This window comes from Beauveria bassiana (genome assembly GCF_000280675.1).
Source record: "Beauveria bassiana ARSEF 2860 unplaced genomic scaffold BBA_S00010, whole genome shotgun sequence".
Lineage (NCBI taxonomy): Eukaryota > Fungi > Ascomycota > Sordariomycetes > Hypocreales > Cordycipitaceae > Beauveria > Beauveria bassiana.
In genome coordinates this window covers 674138-689775 of record NW_007930845.1, presented here as the reverse complement: position 1 = coordinate 689775, position 15638 = coordinate 674138, and the positions used below count along the sequence as shown (strand labels likewise).

General features: G+C 52.6%; 8 protein-coding genes across 8 annotated transcripts in view; 4 read left to right on the top strand and 4 right to left on the bottom strand.

The window, feature by feature from the left end:
* The window catches only part of BBA_04560 (uncharacterized protein), a gene marked incomplete at both ends in the record, with an annotated part of 1069 nt that extends 592 nt beyond the window's left edge, over positions 1–477 (top strand). The window contains 2 exons of the mRNA XM_008599657.1: positions 57–269; positions 430–477. Of these exons, the coding sequence (XP_008597879.1) occupies positions 57–269; positions 430–477 (261 nt within the window). The remainder of the gene's footprint in view (positions 1–56; positions 270–429) is intronic.
* Positions 478–2008: 1531 nt separating this feature from the next.
* BBA_04559 (uncharacterized protein) lies at positions 2009–2808 on the bottom strand (the record flags this gene model as incomplete). Its single annotated transcript, XM_008599656.1, has 3 exons — positions 2009–2271; positions 2344–2578; positions 2707–2808. 3 exons carry the CDS (start codon positions 2806–2808, stop codon positions 2009–2011), a joined length of 600 nt encoding a protein of 199 aa, XP_008597878.1.
* Positions 2809–3545: 737 nt separating this feature from the next.
* On the top strand, positions 3546–4167 carry BBA_04558 (uncharacterized protein; the record flags this gene model as incomplete). Its single annotated transcript, XM_008599655.1, has 2 exons — positions 3546–3644; positions 3700–4167. The coding sequence occupies 2 exons, from the start codon at positions 3546–3548 to the stop codon at positions 4165–4167; spliced, it is 567 nt and encodes a 188-aa protein (XP_008597877.1).
* Positions 4168–4798: 631 nt separating this feature from the next.
* On the top strand, positions 4799–7254 carry BBA_04557 (AP-3 adaptor complex subunit beta; the record flags this gene model as incomplete). Its single annotated transcript, XM_008599654.1, has 3 exons — positions 4799–4838; positions 4891–5033; positions 5101–7254. The coding sequence occupies 3 exons, from the start codon at positions 4799–4801 to the stop codon at positions 7252–7254; spliced, it is 2337 nt and encodes a 778-aa protein (XP_008597876.1).
* A 288-nt stretch (positions 7255–7542) lies between these two features.
* BBA_04556 (RTA1 like protein) lies at positions 7543–8796 on the bottom strand (the record flags this gene model as incomplete). Its single annotated transcript, XM_008599653.1, has 3 exons — positions 7543–7840; positions 7953–8454; positions 8568–8796. The coding sequence occupies 3 exons, from the start codon at positions 8794–8796 to the stop codon at positions 7543–7545; spliced, it is 1029 nt and encodes a 342-aa protein (XP_008597875.1).
* Positions 8797–10826: 2030 nt separating this feature from the next.
* On the top strand, positions 10827–11365 carry BBA_04555 (translation initiation factor 1A/IF-1; the record flags this gene model as incomplete). Its single annotated transcript, XM_008599652.1, has 2 exons — positions 10827–11140; positions 11269–11365. The coding sequence occupies 2 exons, from the start codon at positions 10827–10829 to the stop codon at positions 11363–11365; spliced, it is 411 nt and encodes a 136-aa protein (XP_008597874.1).
* A 115-nt stretch (positions 11366–11480) lies between these two features.
* Positions 11481–12966, bottom strand: BBA_04554 (putative NOT-56 mannosyltransferase G6G8.10; the record flags this gene model as incomplete). The annotated part of the gene is made up of 3 exons (XM_008599651.1): positions 11481–12377; positions 12445–12689; positions 12792–12966. The coding sequence occupies 3 exons, from the start codon at positions 12964–12966 to the stop codon at positions 11481–11483; spliced, it is 1317 nt and encodes a 438-aa protein (XP_008597873.1).
* Positions 12967–13296: 330 nt separating this feature from the next.
* Positions 13297–14836, bottom strand: BBA_04553 (D-amino acid oxidase; the record flags this gene model as incomplete). Its single annotated transcript, XM_008599650.1, has 4 exons — positions 13297–14189; positions 14382–14479; positions 14590–14727; positions 14811–14836. 4 exons carry the CDS (start codon positions 14834–14836, stop codon positions 13297–13299), a joined length of 1155 nt encoding a protein of 384 aa, XP_008597872.1.
* Positions 14837–15638: the final 802 nt, after the last annotated feature.

Below are 15638 nucleotides of genomic sequence, written 5' to 3'. Positions count from 1 at the left end.
TCTCCGAGGCGGCCGTCGCCGCGGCGGCCGCCGCTGCCACGGTGGACATGGACAAGTCAGGCTTTGCTGACAGCAGTCGCGACTCCGCGGACGTGAGTACGGCGTCGTCGGTCACGGACAGCTCGGCCGACGACACCAAGCCCAAGGTTTACAACGGCGTCGTGTACCAACGCAGCCCCAATGGACCCTTTGCCGGCAAGCTCACGGCCAAGGGCCAAGTGGTTTCCATCAACGGCGAGGACTATGTCGAATACCGCGTTCTTGCCAAAGTATGAGATTTTCGGTCATGGCAGTGTATATTTATGTTTTTCTTTGCCTGGCGTCGTCGCTTCAGCGAGAAGCACCATTTGGAGGAGACGGCTCCTTTTCTTAGCATGCATATGGGCGTAGCATCGGGCGTTAGGAAATGAGCATCTTAACTCTTCTTAGTGTGCATTATCTTTAATCACTGAATACGACGACATGATCCTACGCTAAACCATGTCTTGGTTTTATAATGCTTCTGTTTCTGGCTCTGTACGGCCGTATCACTGTCGTTGCCGCGCTTCTCATTAAAAACCACCCTCTCATCAACACCTCTCACAAAGACTCTTCACAAACGCCCCTCGAAACATCTCATGAATGCATAAATTTTGCCCGGAGTAATAATATGTTGCCGTCGCCCTTTATACCCAGTCACTACTCATGCAGAGCGTCCTCGACGAGCGCCGTGGCTAGAATCCTCGCGCCGGCCTTTCACCGTTCAAGTTAGCCAGTTCTTTCGAGCTATGATTGATGTCGACGGCATTAAACTCGTAGTGCTACTCGCTAACAGCCGGTGCGGGCTGGTTGAAAGGTGCCTCGGGAGTGGCACACCAAAGCTTTGACTAGCTTCATGTCGATGTGGCCTAGAGCGCCGATGGCGATAACGGCCAAGGAGCCTCAGCAACATTGGTGCCCTTTGATTGAACCATTACTTTGATGCCAGCGCACATGATGCAAGCGTTAGTGGAGAAGTTCCATTGAATGTGGAAGCTCGTAAGGCGAGCATCGCTTTTTGCTGCTAGAGCGATTCTACGCTTTGGAAACGGAGTTTTTTTGTCCGTAACCATATTTCTATCAGATGCCGTTGGGATTGATGACCTTTATGAACGGCTTGTCGCAGTAGATGAGCCGGCCGGCCTCAGTCAGGACACTCGCCTGCGACACCCATCAGCCTCAAATCGCGTACACAAGGTGAATCAAGTTGCCACTTTGAACGGGCACTCGGCCAATGGTAAATCTGGATCCCCGAAATCAGACCTGCGACCGCAATTCGGATCGATTGGGCTTAATAAACACTTCCGAATAACGTGGAGAACCTGCGACGTGCTGTGGTGATACCCTCGACCTGATTGATCTTCATGTAACAGATCAGTGCAGGGGTAGTGGAGGCAAGATAATAACAACGGCCATGGCCGGGGATTAGTAGAAGGAGCGAGTAATAACGTGGGGTTATGATCAGTCGATCTTGAAGAGACCCCAGTTTCAGTCTCCCAACACTGAGTCAGTTCTCCGGGTTCGGGCCGCTTTCACGAGTACGAATCAGGAAGTAGACTTATTACAATGTTATAAACGCATATAGGGCCTGATTCACATGAATAAAGGTGTGGATCCGCATTTTTACTACGATAAAATGTAGTCGTCGCGGGCGGAGCGCTTGAAGAACGCCTGCAAAGAATAGTTAACAGAACATCGCAGAATGATTTAGACACCAAAGTAGTCTAGGTTTTCACTAGGGCCAGTGCCAAACTGCAATTTTATATCGCAGTGAATTTGGAAGCTTACACTTTAAAAGAATCTGATTTTTACAGATTATATAGTAAGCTATGACAGTCGGCAAAATCAACGCTCGTCGATCAACTATAGCATCTGGCCTTGCAGAGTCAGTGCACAATAGCCTCAGCCAAGACCTATTGGCCAAAATTACGTTCCCCGTGCAGGCGCAGTAGTTTTTCTAATAGTGTCTACTGAGGTACGCTAGTGAAACTCAAACATGCTGGGGAGTGCCCTTCACATTCGGCCATTTGCTCCAGTCCACAGAACCGTACTTTTTGATTGCTTCGATGCCCGCCGTGTCCGACTTTGCAGCGCACTGCGTGGTAGTCTTCAAGTATTTTGGATCCTTGACAAGCTGCGGTGGGATCAGGAGTTGCAAGAGTTGAAATCCCTGGATTTGGCTCAACAGCACAGTATTCTCTGGCGTAAAGTTTGACCCGCCGATGGTCTTTAGATAGGCGGCTCTCGCTGTGGCTATGTTGCGAAACGTTAGCGGATTTCACGGCATATTCTAAATCTACAGCTACGGAATAATAATTCACTTACCTCCAGCATTCCACCACAGGTTTTGACCCTGATCGTTCTTCTCGGGGACCCAGGCCTTGTTGACTGGATTCCAGGGCGTGGAATCCGCGAGGAAAACACAGTCCCAGCCGTTTGGCTGACCAGGCCAGTCGCCGTACTTGGGGCTAATGTAGACACCAGGACCAAGCTGATCAGAGCTTTCAGTCTTGGTCCAGACCAGTGTATTGCCTGCGTCTTTGTAGATTTTGGCTTGTTCCTATATGTAACCGATTAGTGACTGTATAACCATGTAGACGTGGGGGCTCCCAACACTTTGCATTAGGCAATGCCAGTTATAGGAAGATTGGCCACTGATTTGCTCCGAGGGATGGAACCACGACATACCGCGCTCACTGTTCTGTATCCGAGAACGATACTTGGCCCGCGTTCGGCCAACGGCGCGGCAGCACCAAAGCTGGCGAGGGTAAGAGCAAGCGCGAACTTCATGTTGTCACAGGGTTGATAGAGTAGAGTAAGTCGAGATGATTGAGCTGAGGAACCAATTTTCCACGTTGAGATGAGAGGACTTGCACGTATATATACTACATTTAGCTGACGACTACGTGCAGTCAAATGGGCCTATCACTTCAGCACGTTTCACTTCGGCTCTCGGCATTTCAAATGCCGGTTTATTGCTTTTTAACATTCGACAATCATCTGCAAGCTACTCGTATTGAGTGGGATCGTTTGGATGTCTCCGGATAATACGGGCAAGAGGCAACCGTAAGGGTGACGCTCACTGCTCGTCAGTATGTCCTCGCATAACGCATAGTATATTGACATATCTCAACCCCCGTCGAAGTAGTAGACATAGTAAATGACGATGTTCAACATGTCTACAAAGTCATCCTGAGGTAGCAGGGAAATTCCGGGGGGGGAGATTATCTCGTTGGGAAGGTGTGAGCATTGTGGCTGTACATGTGATAAACGTTTTTCCTATTAAGGTTGACTCGGGAGTCTTTTGTCTGATATAGTCCACTATTATAAAGCTCCGAATAGTAATGCGTCGAGCAATCATGCTGATTTGAATGGCTGAGCACCGCAGGCGCAGCCTGGCCTGGGCCTGACTGCCCCACCTCCGCTTGTACTGGCAACCCGTATTATCTCCTGCAACATGTGAACTTTCGACCTATCATCCTCTTTTGAGAGACACGTCTTACTTTTCAGCAGCATTCTTTACAGAAATGACTCAGACTACAGCTGCTATTCTGTCCTCAGTACCAGCCTGGTACTTTGACAGCGAAGGAAGATATATCGTCTTTCGGGGAGACGGGACAGGCGAGGTTTGTTTCGGTGTCGGCGGTAATTTCCTGGCACTGTCTTGCTAATTTCTCCTAGCTATGGTGTGCTTGCAACTTCAATTACTGGATTGCTGCAGACTTTGAATGGAAGGTTGCCGATAACAGCGTTTCTGCTGCTGCTGATGCGCAGGTTGGCGGGTCTCTGGCCGCTGCATCCGCAGATGACGTTGAGAACAGCAGCCAGCTGCATATCCAGATGACGCTGACAAAGCGGCTTCCAGAAAGTGCCCAGACGTCGGTGTTGACAAAGAGTACCTTGGTGAACGAGTTCAGCTTGACTGATGAGGCGTTCCAAACGAAGACATACACGGTTCGTGTGGAAAAGGGCCGCTTTGTAGAGCCAAGTCGTGCTCGGTATGCAAATGAGTCCTCAAACAATTTCGACATGCGCTTGGTTTTTAATCCATCACCATACCCGCCGAAATCTGCATGGAAGTCGCTAGAGGGGGGTGTGGAAGACGGCCAGTTTTGGAATCATACGCACTTTGTTGCTAGCTCGTCTTAATTGTATTCAGCCAGGCAAGGATGAAGTCAGTAAATCAGACATGAATTGCATGATTGGTTACCCTTTGATGTTGATCTTTTATTTGAGGAACCAGGTACGACGCAGGCGGCAACTCCGAGTTCGGTTGGCCCCCCGAGACATGGCGACAAAGAGGAGCCGAGCCTGTTGCGTTCTCCGAAGCCTCAACTGGAAATACTTAGACCAATCTTCTTTATTAATGAGGTGATTGCAATAGCTTGGATTGCCAAGAATACACAACTCATGTACCTTACTACTCTGTATACTTTATAAGTCTTGGGCAATTTGGGAGGGACGGGCATGGCAGGTCACAGTGTACAGCGCCATCAGAAGAGCCCCCCAAAAAAAAGAAAAAAAAAAAGAAAACTAGAGAGATAGCAAGCAACCAGAGCCATTACAGAGATTGAATTGATTCATGTTTTGTCCATTGCAGTCAAAGTGAGCAGAGCATGGCATGGCATAGCAGCGACTGTAGCACGAGGCTTTGACATTGTTCAACGTGCGTGCCCCCACCGTAAGTTGACGAGTGCAGCCCACTCTGCTTCCCAACCCCCCTCCGACAACTGACAAGTACGTCTTCGAGCTTCGCTGGCACATGTAGTGTCGCTGCACAATGGAGTCCATATCGCGGATATCAAGCCTCATGGAGGCCGGTATGTTGCTCAGCACCCCATTCCCGCTCTTACTATCGCTGATGCCTTCCAGCGAGGGAGCTCACGCTTGACGCCGCCCAAGCTACTCGTGGCAGTCGCACGAGCTCCAGACTACTCGACCGAAACCAGATGCGAAAGCTGCTCGACAGCCGCAACGATCGTGATGTGCTCGAAGGCCTACGACGCGTTGTTGCTGTACGCCCGTCCTTCTGCCCTCTGGCGTCTTTCCTACCAACCAAACCCTTACTGACCCTGGCTTTAGATGATGTACCGAAACCAAAAGACCCTACCCTTCTTCTCCTCAGTCGTCAAAAACGTCGCGTCGCCTAATATCGAAATCAAAAAGCTCGTCTACATCTACCTCATCCATTATGCTGAGCAGGAGCCCGATCTCGCCCTCCTCTCCATCAATACGATCCAAAAGTCCCTCTCCGACACCAATCCGCAGGTTCGCGCTCTGGCTCTCAAGACCATGTCTGGCATCCGCGTACCCGTCATCAGCCAGATTGTCTCCTTGGCTATTAAAAAGGGCGTCGTCGATATGAGCCCTGTTGTCCGTAAGGCCGCTGCTCTTGCCATCCCCAAATGCTACCGACTCGACCCGAGCCAAGCGCCGCAGCTTACCGATTACCTGTCCACGTTGATTGGAGATAAGCAGTACTTTGTTGCCGGCGCAGCTGTTGCAGCTTTCCTCGAAATGTGTCCCGACAGAATCGATTTGATTCATGAACACTACCGAGGCCTGGTTCGCAAGATTGTCGACATGGATGAATGGAGTCAGCTTGCCATGCTGCGACTGATGAGCTCTTACGCAAGAAAGTGTTTTCCTAGACCAAGAGCTGGAGCTTCGAGATCTAAATCTACGGAGCCTGCTTCTGCAGATGACTTTTACAACGAATCAAGAACCGAAGAGGCTGATGCTAGCGTGCACATTGATCCCGATCTGCGCATGCTATTGAACGCTATTCGTCCTTTGCTACAAAGTCGAAACTCTGGTGTGGTCGTTGCTGTAACCAGGTGTTATGTCGAGATTGGCACCGCTGAATATGTCAAGCTTGCTGTTGGTCCCCTTATCGCACTCATGCGAGGCGCCCAAGATATTCAACAGCTTGCTTTGTATAACATTGTCTCGGTGTGTTTGATGCGACCAAAAGATTTCGTCAAGTACTCCAGTCACTTTTTGGTCAGAGCCACAGATTCCGCGCCCGTATGGGAGCTCAAGCTTGAGGTCCTGACTCTCATCTTCCCTCATAGCCCGCCGCATATCAAAAGTCTGATTCTGAAGGAGCTCGAGCACTTTTCGCAGGGCACAAACAAAGGTCTGGTACAAGAGGCTGTGCGGGCTATAGGCCGATGTGCGCAATCTGACGCCACAACGTCACCACGCTGTCTGAAGCTTCTTCTCAGCCAAATTACCAGCCTTGACGGTACCCTTGCTGCTGAGTCGCTTACGGTCATTCGGCACTTGATTCAGCAGAACCCCGATAGCCACGTTGGAACTGTTGTGCGCCTTGCCAAAAACTTGGACTCAGCCACTGACCCTCAGGCAAGGGCCACAATCATCTGGCTTGTTGGCGAGTTCTCTGGTCTAGATGGACAGGACAACATTGCACCAGACGTGTTACGAATCCTCCTCAAAGACTTTGTCCACGAATCGGAAGTTGCAAAGAGACAAATAGTCCTGCTCGGTGCCAAGGTTTATTTACACCACATCAATCGTCGTACAGAAAATGAAAAGGCCGAGGCTGCAGAGGATGACCCCCCTCAACCACTCGACACGCACCCTATCGAGCGCCTCTGGGACTACCTGATGGTCCTCGTCAGATATGATGTATCGTATGATCTGCGTGATCGCGCAAGAATGTATAGGTCACTTCTCTCTGTGCCACAGCTTGCTACACTGATGCTCCTTGCACCGAAACCTGCACCCCAAGCACCAAGCCCCTCAGAATCAAGAAAGGGATTTCCACTGGGATCAGCAACGCTTGTACTTGAAGGTGGCGGCGGTCTTCATGGGCTCAGCGGATATGAGGCGCTCCCTGACTGGGTCGAACCCGGCAAAGAGCCAGATCCGAGACTGCGTGAACAGGACGAAGGACAGTATTCGCGATATGATAACGAGAGAGGCCCAGCACCTGCTGGCCAAGCTCTTGACGAAGCTGTGCGAGCTGCACCAAGCAAGTCCAATGGCATTGCGGAGGGTCTCGGTACCAAGACGCTGGACGACTGGCTTGCTGAGGGCGACGAAGAGGAAGAAAGTGGCGAGACAGAAGAAGAAGAAGAAGAAGAAGAAGAAGAAAGTGAAGAGGAGAGTGGGGAAGAAGAAGAACAGTCTGACGAGGAAGAAGAAGATGAAGAGGAAGAGGAAGAGGAAACTGACGATGACGGGGAGGAAGATCATTTGGTCAAGGCATGAATGATGCACACACTGCTTGGGCGAAATGGCATATGAAGCGATGCTTGCAAGAAACAAGCCATGCCTGGACCGATTCCAGATGATTGGCAAGTATATGAATGATGGACTAATATAGTATATAACGAGAAGAAATCGTTTATAGAACCCAGAATGACCGAGATGATGCCTTTCTTATTGCGCGCTGAATTCGGCCGTTCATCAATGGTATTCTCACCCTCTGTCTAATTGCAGGACCATGCCGCCACATATACACAAAAATGTCACACTTTTTCTTTTCGCAACCTCTTTCTAGACCTGTTCCTTGCTGGTCGTTTCGGGAGGAGTAGGGCCCGTCGAAGCGGGGATCCGGGTCTCGTCCGTTTCGTTGCCGCCGGCCGAAGCGGCGTCGCGCTTGGCGCTCGCCTTTTCCTCGGCGCGCTGCTGACGGCGCGCGACGGCGTTGTGACGCATCTGGGGGAAAAAGATGCCCGGGTGAAAAATCGTGAGAAGGGCGCTGCCGACAAGGACGAGTGAGCTGTCGAGAACGAGGAAGCTGGGCTCGTCCTGCATGATGTGATTACCCCAGCCGCCGGCCATTTCCGCGATACTGGTGGTTGGTCAAGAGTCAGTAACAAAAAGTGGCAAATTTCGCTCTTCTTTTTTTTTTTCTTTCCCTTTTTTTCCCCCCCTTTTTCAGCACGACTCTTTGTTTCACGTACCGGTAGATGCAGCGGATAAAAATGGCCATGTAGGCCGAACAAATGGCGGCGAGAAAAATGACAAAGCGGCGGCTGCGCCAGACACGCAAGCCCTCGGAGCCCTGCGCCTCGGGCCCGCGCATCCAGCGCGCGACGCGGAGCAGGTAGTCGAGGCCGAGGGCGCCAAAGACGGCGAGCACGACGACCTGCAGGGCGACGCCGGCAATGATGGCCTGGTTGCCGGTCTTTTGCAGCTTGGGCTTGTCGTGGCCGGCGGCGGCGGCGATGCCGCCGCCAATGGCCTGGACGATGAGGCAGGAGACGTCGGCGGGCAGGAAGATGCGCGGGTACCAGGCGGCGGGGAGGCGGGACAGGCGCGGGTTGAGCGCGAGGGCGACGTGCTTGAGCGTGAGGTAGATGCTGACGCAGATGAACGTCGGGCCGAGGATGATTGTGCAGATTTGCAGCTCAAAGGCGCCTTCGTTCCACGGGTTCGAGTGGAGTAGGATGCGGCCGACGTAACCTGGGAAGAAGAAGAAAAGGTAAATCAGGTGTCAGTTCAAGGGGAATGAAGGGGGGTGGAGGGGGGGATGGCTTTGCATCTACTGTGCCGGGGGATAAATAGATACTACACACCGGCGGTTTCTAGTATCAGGCCACAGGTGAGGGCGGCGGTATAGGTCCATGTGCGCTTGGTGATGCCAAGGACGACGGTGCCGATGAGGCAGAGGCCGAACATGACGGTAAAGAAGTAGCCGGATCCCAGGTTGGGATAGTAGCCCAGGACGGTGGCCTGGACCGGGCAGTCATCGGTGACTTGGACACAACTCTTGTAGGGATTAGCCATGGTGTGATTGGAGGCCATGACGGCGGTTGTCGTTGTCGTCGCACGCGGTCGCTTCCAAGTCGAGTTTGCGCTGGTATATTCAATATTGTGAAACTAGAACGTAGTAGGCACACGGAAGTGTCGGGATGGGAGGGATTGATTAGCGGTTGTTGAAAGTCGTCGAGGGTGTGTAAGCTGTGAAACGCAGAGGGGGGGTATCTTGTTACAGAGAAACAAAAGGCGAGAGCGGCGTCGGGATATTACTGGAAGACAAGGCACATATATGAGAGCGACAGAATCAAACGAGAATGAGAGAAAGAAAAGGTCTCCGTTAATGTATCTAAAATGACACCGTCCGAAGCCTCGTACAGGTGGCACTAACAATGGCTGGCGGGCTCACTAGTTCAGCCCTTGTCAGCGACAAGAACCGGTAGAAAATATGTGTATTCACGCCGGTGACTAAAAACCACAAGGCGTCAGCCTTCTTGGCCAGGGAGGAAGGGGGCCGGTCTTTCAGTTCCGGTGGCGCTTCTCAAAGTAATAGTGTTTAGTTGTTCTAGGGCCGGATGGCTACACATCCGGGACCGTTTTCCGGCGCTAGCCAGTCGTGCCAGTTCTATCATATTTTCATTCATGATTCTCCCCGGGAAGCTGCGATGGAAAGTATTTCACGGTACGCCACCGTGGTCCGTGGCCTCTCGAGATGAGACATTCTAGAAGGGCTTTGCCGAGGAGCAGGGACCCCATCTCGAGTCCATCTTCAAGACAGAAATGACGGGCCATTTCCCAGAGCGCTACATAATATGGACGGGACAGCTATCATCCGAGAATATATTTTGCGTCTTGGTCGGACGAATTCAAGGAGCCGCCTCTTGGCAAAACTAGTAGAAAAGACGGCGACAGCCTTGTTTGGGGCGCTGACGAAACTTTTGTTGGTCATGTTCAGATACGCGTATTCTACGGCGGAGCCCGCCAAGAATGACTTTCAACGCGGGTTTTGTTTAGTGGCGGCCGAGAGGAACGGGCGAGATGGAACAGTCCGCATGATGTAATGGAGGCTGCTTGCTTGCTGAGACCGAACCCAGGGTTCATTGATCGACGCGTCGTGGTGCGATCCGGATTGAGCCTATTTTTCTGTTACAATGGGCTGAATGAACTTTCTACTTGTACATTATTAGTGATCTTGGCCGACTTTGCCTTGGTTAGTTGATTACAGGGAAGCGCTCGACTAGACTATGATGATAAAGCGATCGGATTCAAAGACAACCGAAAGACATACATGCAGAAAAGAGGAGACGAAACCAAAAAGCAAACAGTCCTGCATCATTTCGTCAGCATGGTGCTCGGTTTCATCCTGACATTGCCATATTTACCTAATATTATTTGTCCGAGCCGATCAACTACCTACAGCCCCGCATACAAGTCCGAGATGGGCGTAATGTTCCTACCAAAGTACAGTCTGTAAACAGCACTTGGTATTAAATTCAAAGGGGCTTATAGTATGAAGAGACTTTGAGTTCTCCGACTCTCTCATGTCTTTCAGAAGCGTGCATCTTGGCGTAAATTTGCCAATATGTTGCAGACATTTTGTCGTGTTGCTGTAGTTGTTAGTGTTCATCATCAAGGGTGAGTAGCCTCGAGTCAGCACCAGTCTAGAGGGAACACGGCACATGCGTTGAGCTTTTCTGTTCAGTCTTTTTTTATCCTTTATTTTTTTTTTTCATGGATTTGAAGAGTCCTGAAGAAGTAGCTCGTTATTTCTTACTATTCAAAAGTCATGTTCACAGACAGCCGAAAAAGAATTGTTCACACCTGTCGTTCTGCGCTTCCTGATTTCAGGTAGCACCCCGCTCATTTGGTCGACCTCGAACCCCACCATCGACACCGTTGAAAAAAAAAAAATGGTTGTACAAGATAAAAGCCCAACTGGTGACATAGTCCATTTAGACAACCCACCGAGGTGTTTTAAGATAACTACAGTATCGCACCCGAAACCAGTTTTTCGCTCCCATTCACCCGTCCACTCCGCCATTCCACCACCTCTTCTCAAAAACCCCCTTTACCAAGAAATGGGCCGCCCGAACCGCGGCGTCCAGGCCGCCGCCGACGAGACCCTCACGCCGCCCGACGTCCTCGCCGCCAACCAGACCCTCGTGCGCGTCGTCAAGCCCGAGGGCAACAACCTGTTCCTGTGCGAGCTGCCCAACGACCGCAAGACGCTCGTGCTGGAGCTCGCGCAGCGCTTCCGCAACACCATCTGGATAAAGCGCGGCGGCTTCGCCCTGGCCGAGCGCTACGAGGACGGCGCCACCGACACGCGCGCGCAGGGCGAGATTATCAACATTGTGCGCGGAGAAAAGGAGTGGCGCAAGATGCCGTACTGGTAGGTCCGGGTCCTTGAAACTTTTGCGTCGCGATATGGAGAGAGAGAGAGAGAGAGACAGAGAGAGACACACACACACACAGAGAGAGAGAGAGAGAGAGAAGTGATGGGCTAATCATGTGCACAAGGCCAAAGGAGTTTGCCAAGGCAGCTTACGACCAGGACGACTCGGAAGAGGAATCAAACGTGGGCAAGATGCCGCCTAGTGACTCGGAAGACGAATAGATATATCTACGGCCCGCAGCCATATGACGACTGATGAATATTGCATCTATGAATAATATTTGGTTTCCTGCTCTGTGTTTCTTTTGGACTATAATACACGTCTCGCCCCAGCCGTCTATTGCTTCTTGGCCGCGGGCTTCTTTACCACGATGCCGTCGTTGCGGGTGCCAAGGTACACGGCAACAACCGTCGTCGCCATGACGGCAACCGCGGCCGTCGACGACTCGCTCGTGCTGGGAAACACGTTCCACGCCCACTCCTGCACGAGCCACAGCGGATACACGAGCGCGGCGTTGGGCAGTGCGCGCCAGAGCAAAAAGGGCGTCGACCACGCCAAGTACGCATAAAACTGGTAGTGCAGCGATCGCGCAAACAGCAGCCCAATCAGGTTGGCCGACAGAATGGCCGTCGTGACGAACTCGGGCGTCACGCGGCGCGACACGCGAATCTCCTCGTCGGGCGTCAGCGCCGAGCGGCAGCGCAGCCACGCAGGCACCATGGCGCGCAGGAGCGGCTTGTTGGCGGGCCGCATCCAGCGCGTCGTGAGGAAGAGGGCGAGCACGGCGGCGTGCAGCGCCAGCAGCAGCAGCGCGAAGCCGCGGCTGAGAAACGTTGCCTCGCCGAGCATGCGCCAGTTGACGGTCCACTCAAACTTGAACTGCCGCGAGAGCTCAAAGGCGCGCCCGAGGTAGCCGTTTGTGTTGGTGGCGACAAAGGGCAGCGCGATGACGACCTGCACCTGCGCCATGAGCCAGGCGAGCGACAGCGCGCCCGAGAAGCCCCGCGCGTGGAGCAGCACCGCCGCCACGGCGGGCAGCGCGAGCAGCAGCGACATCTTGATGCCGAGGCCCCAGGTGTAGGCCATGGCGCCGAGCGCCCACAGGCGCCGCTGAAACGAGTAGATGGCGAGCCACAGGAAGAAGACGGCGAAGCAGTCGTTGAAACATCGCAGGACAAAGACGGAGTGCAGACGCTTCGAAAGGATGAGGAGCGGGAATACGTACGGCGGCACCTGTTGGTTCCAAAGATGTTAGCGATTCCGCCGAGTGTTGTAGAGTCGTAACGGAGCTGTGACAGACCTTGGCTTTCCAGTAGCAAAGCATCACCAGTCCCAGCGTCGCCATGTACAGCACAGCAAACAGCTGCTGCGCCAGTAGTATGTTCTTGCCCTCGCCGGTGAGATAGTACAGCACTGTGTACGTGTAGACATGCGCGGCCGGGTACACGAGCGGGCCGGTGCCGCCTTTAATCTTTGTGTAGTCGCGCTCGCCGTGAACAAACTGCGTTATTTGCTCCATGTACGCAACCCAGTCGATTTCCGTGTCTGTACGCCCGCCCGCGCAACCCCCCCCGCGGGTGGTTAGTCAATGCTCTATGCTCGCCATGGCAAACGGGCGCGCAAGGGAGTCCAGGATAAGCCGCTCACAGGGAACCTTCCAAATCACCAGGCAGGTCAGCACCGCGTCGGCGAGCCACAGCGCCACGGGAATCAGCGGCGACAGCGCATGCCGGCCGCACGCCACGTCGAGGACAAACGTCAGCGCGCGGATGTGCACGGGAGGCTCGCGGGCGGCCCGCGCGGAGCTGTGTTTGGCCTCCATCAGTCTTCAATCGCCCCTTCGGATGCCCGCGACAAGTTTGAATGAAAGCTCCGATAAGCTGTGGCGACGAGACGATTCAAGGTCGCTTTGTTGGTGGGTGACAGATTGAACATGAGTAAGCTGTTTTGTAAGGGGCATTGTGCTATAAATTAGCGGGGCGCGGCGAAAATATCTGGTACAAATTAATTCAGACACACTGTTGAGCTAGTTTCAATACCATTGACTTAAAACAAGTAAACTGTAAGCTATATTCAAACTTCAACGTCGCAAGTCTCGAGTACACTGATCCGTCTGCTTATTTCTATTCTCCCACAGTCAATACATGCCCAATCACAGCTTCGATGCCACCGTCTCATTCTCAAAATTGAGCAGCGTCGGCTCCTTGGAGAGGTCATCCCCCTTGGCCGCGCGAATCTCATTGACCAGCTCGACGACCCTCTCTGCGCAGCCAAAAGAGCCCTGGTACCCCCAGCCCGCGTGGCCGTAGTTGTGGACAATGTGCACGCTACCACCGTCAGTGTCGTCGCGCAACGTCTCGCGCTCGATGCGCACGCCGCCTGCGCGATAGGGCCTGAGGCCGACGGCGTGCCGGACCACGTCGAGGCCGTTGACGCCCTTGCCCTTGGCCAGCTCCGGGTCGAGCCGCACGGCGCGCGACATGATGCGGGCGGCAATGTTGGGGCACGGCTGCGACTCCCAGTTGCCCATGTCGTAGGTGCCGCCAATGATGGTGCCGCCGCCCGCGGCGCGGCTCATCATGTAAAACACCTCGCCGCTTCCGTCGTCGACGCTCGACGTCACGAGCATCGACGGCCGGTCGTTGCGCACCAGGACAACCTGTCCGCGCGCGGGGGTCATGGCCGTGTCCTTGACGCCGCCGAGCTTCAGAGAGCCCAGGCCCGTGGCGTTGACGATGATGTCGGCCGGACGGCCCGTGTGGGAGAGCCGCCGCGCCTCGGAGAGCTCCGACAGGACGGCCCGCCTAAAGACGACGCCGTTGCGGACGCACTGCCCGACCAGCCACGCGAGGTATATGGGCGTGTTCATGCAGACGCTGGTAAAGGTGCATCCGCTGTCCTGGCCGGGCGGCAGCTCGCTCGCCTCGAGCTCGCGGTAGTCGGGCATCATGTGTCGGTACCACGGATCTAGGTTGAACAGCGGATCCATGGGCGCAGAGGCCGTGGCTGGGTTCAAGTCTTTGTGCTTGCGATACACACGAGTGTCTGTCGGTGAGATGAAACAAAAAAGAAAAACGGTTGTCAGCTTGACGTAGGACGATGAGAGATTTGCCACGTGGTGAGTGAGGGAGCTAGATCACGACAGCGCCTGCTGTGCATGTGTTGTTGCGATCGTGTGGCCAGGTTTGCCTCTCCGTGACGGGGTGTGTGTGTGTATGTGTGTGTGCGTCTACGTACTCTTGAAATGGAAGCCTGCTTCTGGAACATTTCTGCAAAGCCACTCAAACTCGGGCCATGTGCGACGCTCCCATCTGCTGTTGGCGTCTGAGTTCATGCTATGAGCCGCCAGCCAAGTGAAGCCCGTGTGTTAGCTAGCGATGCATCCATCGCGCCTTGTGATTCAGCACGGCGCGCGAGGGGGGGTAGGAGGGCCAGCACAACTCACGGCAGGACGTTGGCGCCCGCAAACGGCGACGCGTACTCAATGTCGTAGTCGCCTGGCATGTGCTTGGCCACGAGCGTGACGGTGTTTCCCTTGCTCTTGGACAACAGGTACGCCGACGTGATGCCGGACACACCACCGCTGTTTATTGGGTGCCAGTTTTGTTAGCGAGAGAGAACAGTTGACATTTCCCACGCGAGGGGGGGCACGGAGTAAGAACTCACCCGACGACCACAATAGTGTTGCTCATTGTGTGTGAATGGCCAAGATTTTGGTTGTTGATTCAAAAAAGAAGAAAAAAAAAAGACGCCGCAATGTGTTCTTGGTAAAGAGGGAATTCAGCCATGGGCTTCAGCTTTCCACGCCCACGTTTGCCACGCTACTTTCTTACACCAGCGCCCGCCGGTGGTGGGTCAGCGCTTTGCGGCATCGGCGTTCCGCCCCCGGCTTGCCGCGGGGTAGCTACAGTGGGTGGCAACAAGTATTTGACCCCCCCGAGGTCACCACCACAGCCAGCCTAACCAAATACGGCATTATTATAATCTTTATTATAATACTACTTTATTTATAGAATTTTCACCTAGTATTTTATATACTAGCTATTTACTTTATAAATAGCTTCTATATAATAGTCTATCATATTATAGAGGTTCTTATAGACCTCTTAATAGATATTATACTAGGCCTAGATAGTAGCCTTATAAAGCCTCTAATATATTTCCTCTATATCTAGCGTAGTATAAAGATTAGGATATAAGTAATAAATCTCTTTCTTTATTAAAAACTATAGGTTCTTAATTAGGTTTAGGTCTAGTAAGTAAAGTAGCTAGATTATAACCTTTATATCTATCTCTTTTAATAAGGCCCTAATAATATAAGCTATATATATAAAGGTATTATTATATATAAAAATATTACTTAGTTTAAGTAAGTTAGGTAAAAAGGCACTATAAAGGTTATAAATACCTTTATTATTAATATTACTATTAAATACTATAAGTCTTATATACTATTAATACCTAAAGGTAGCCTAGAATATCTACTATATACTA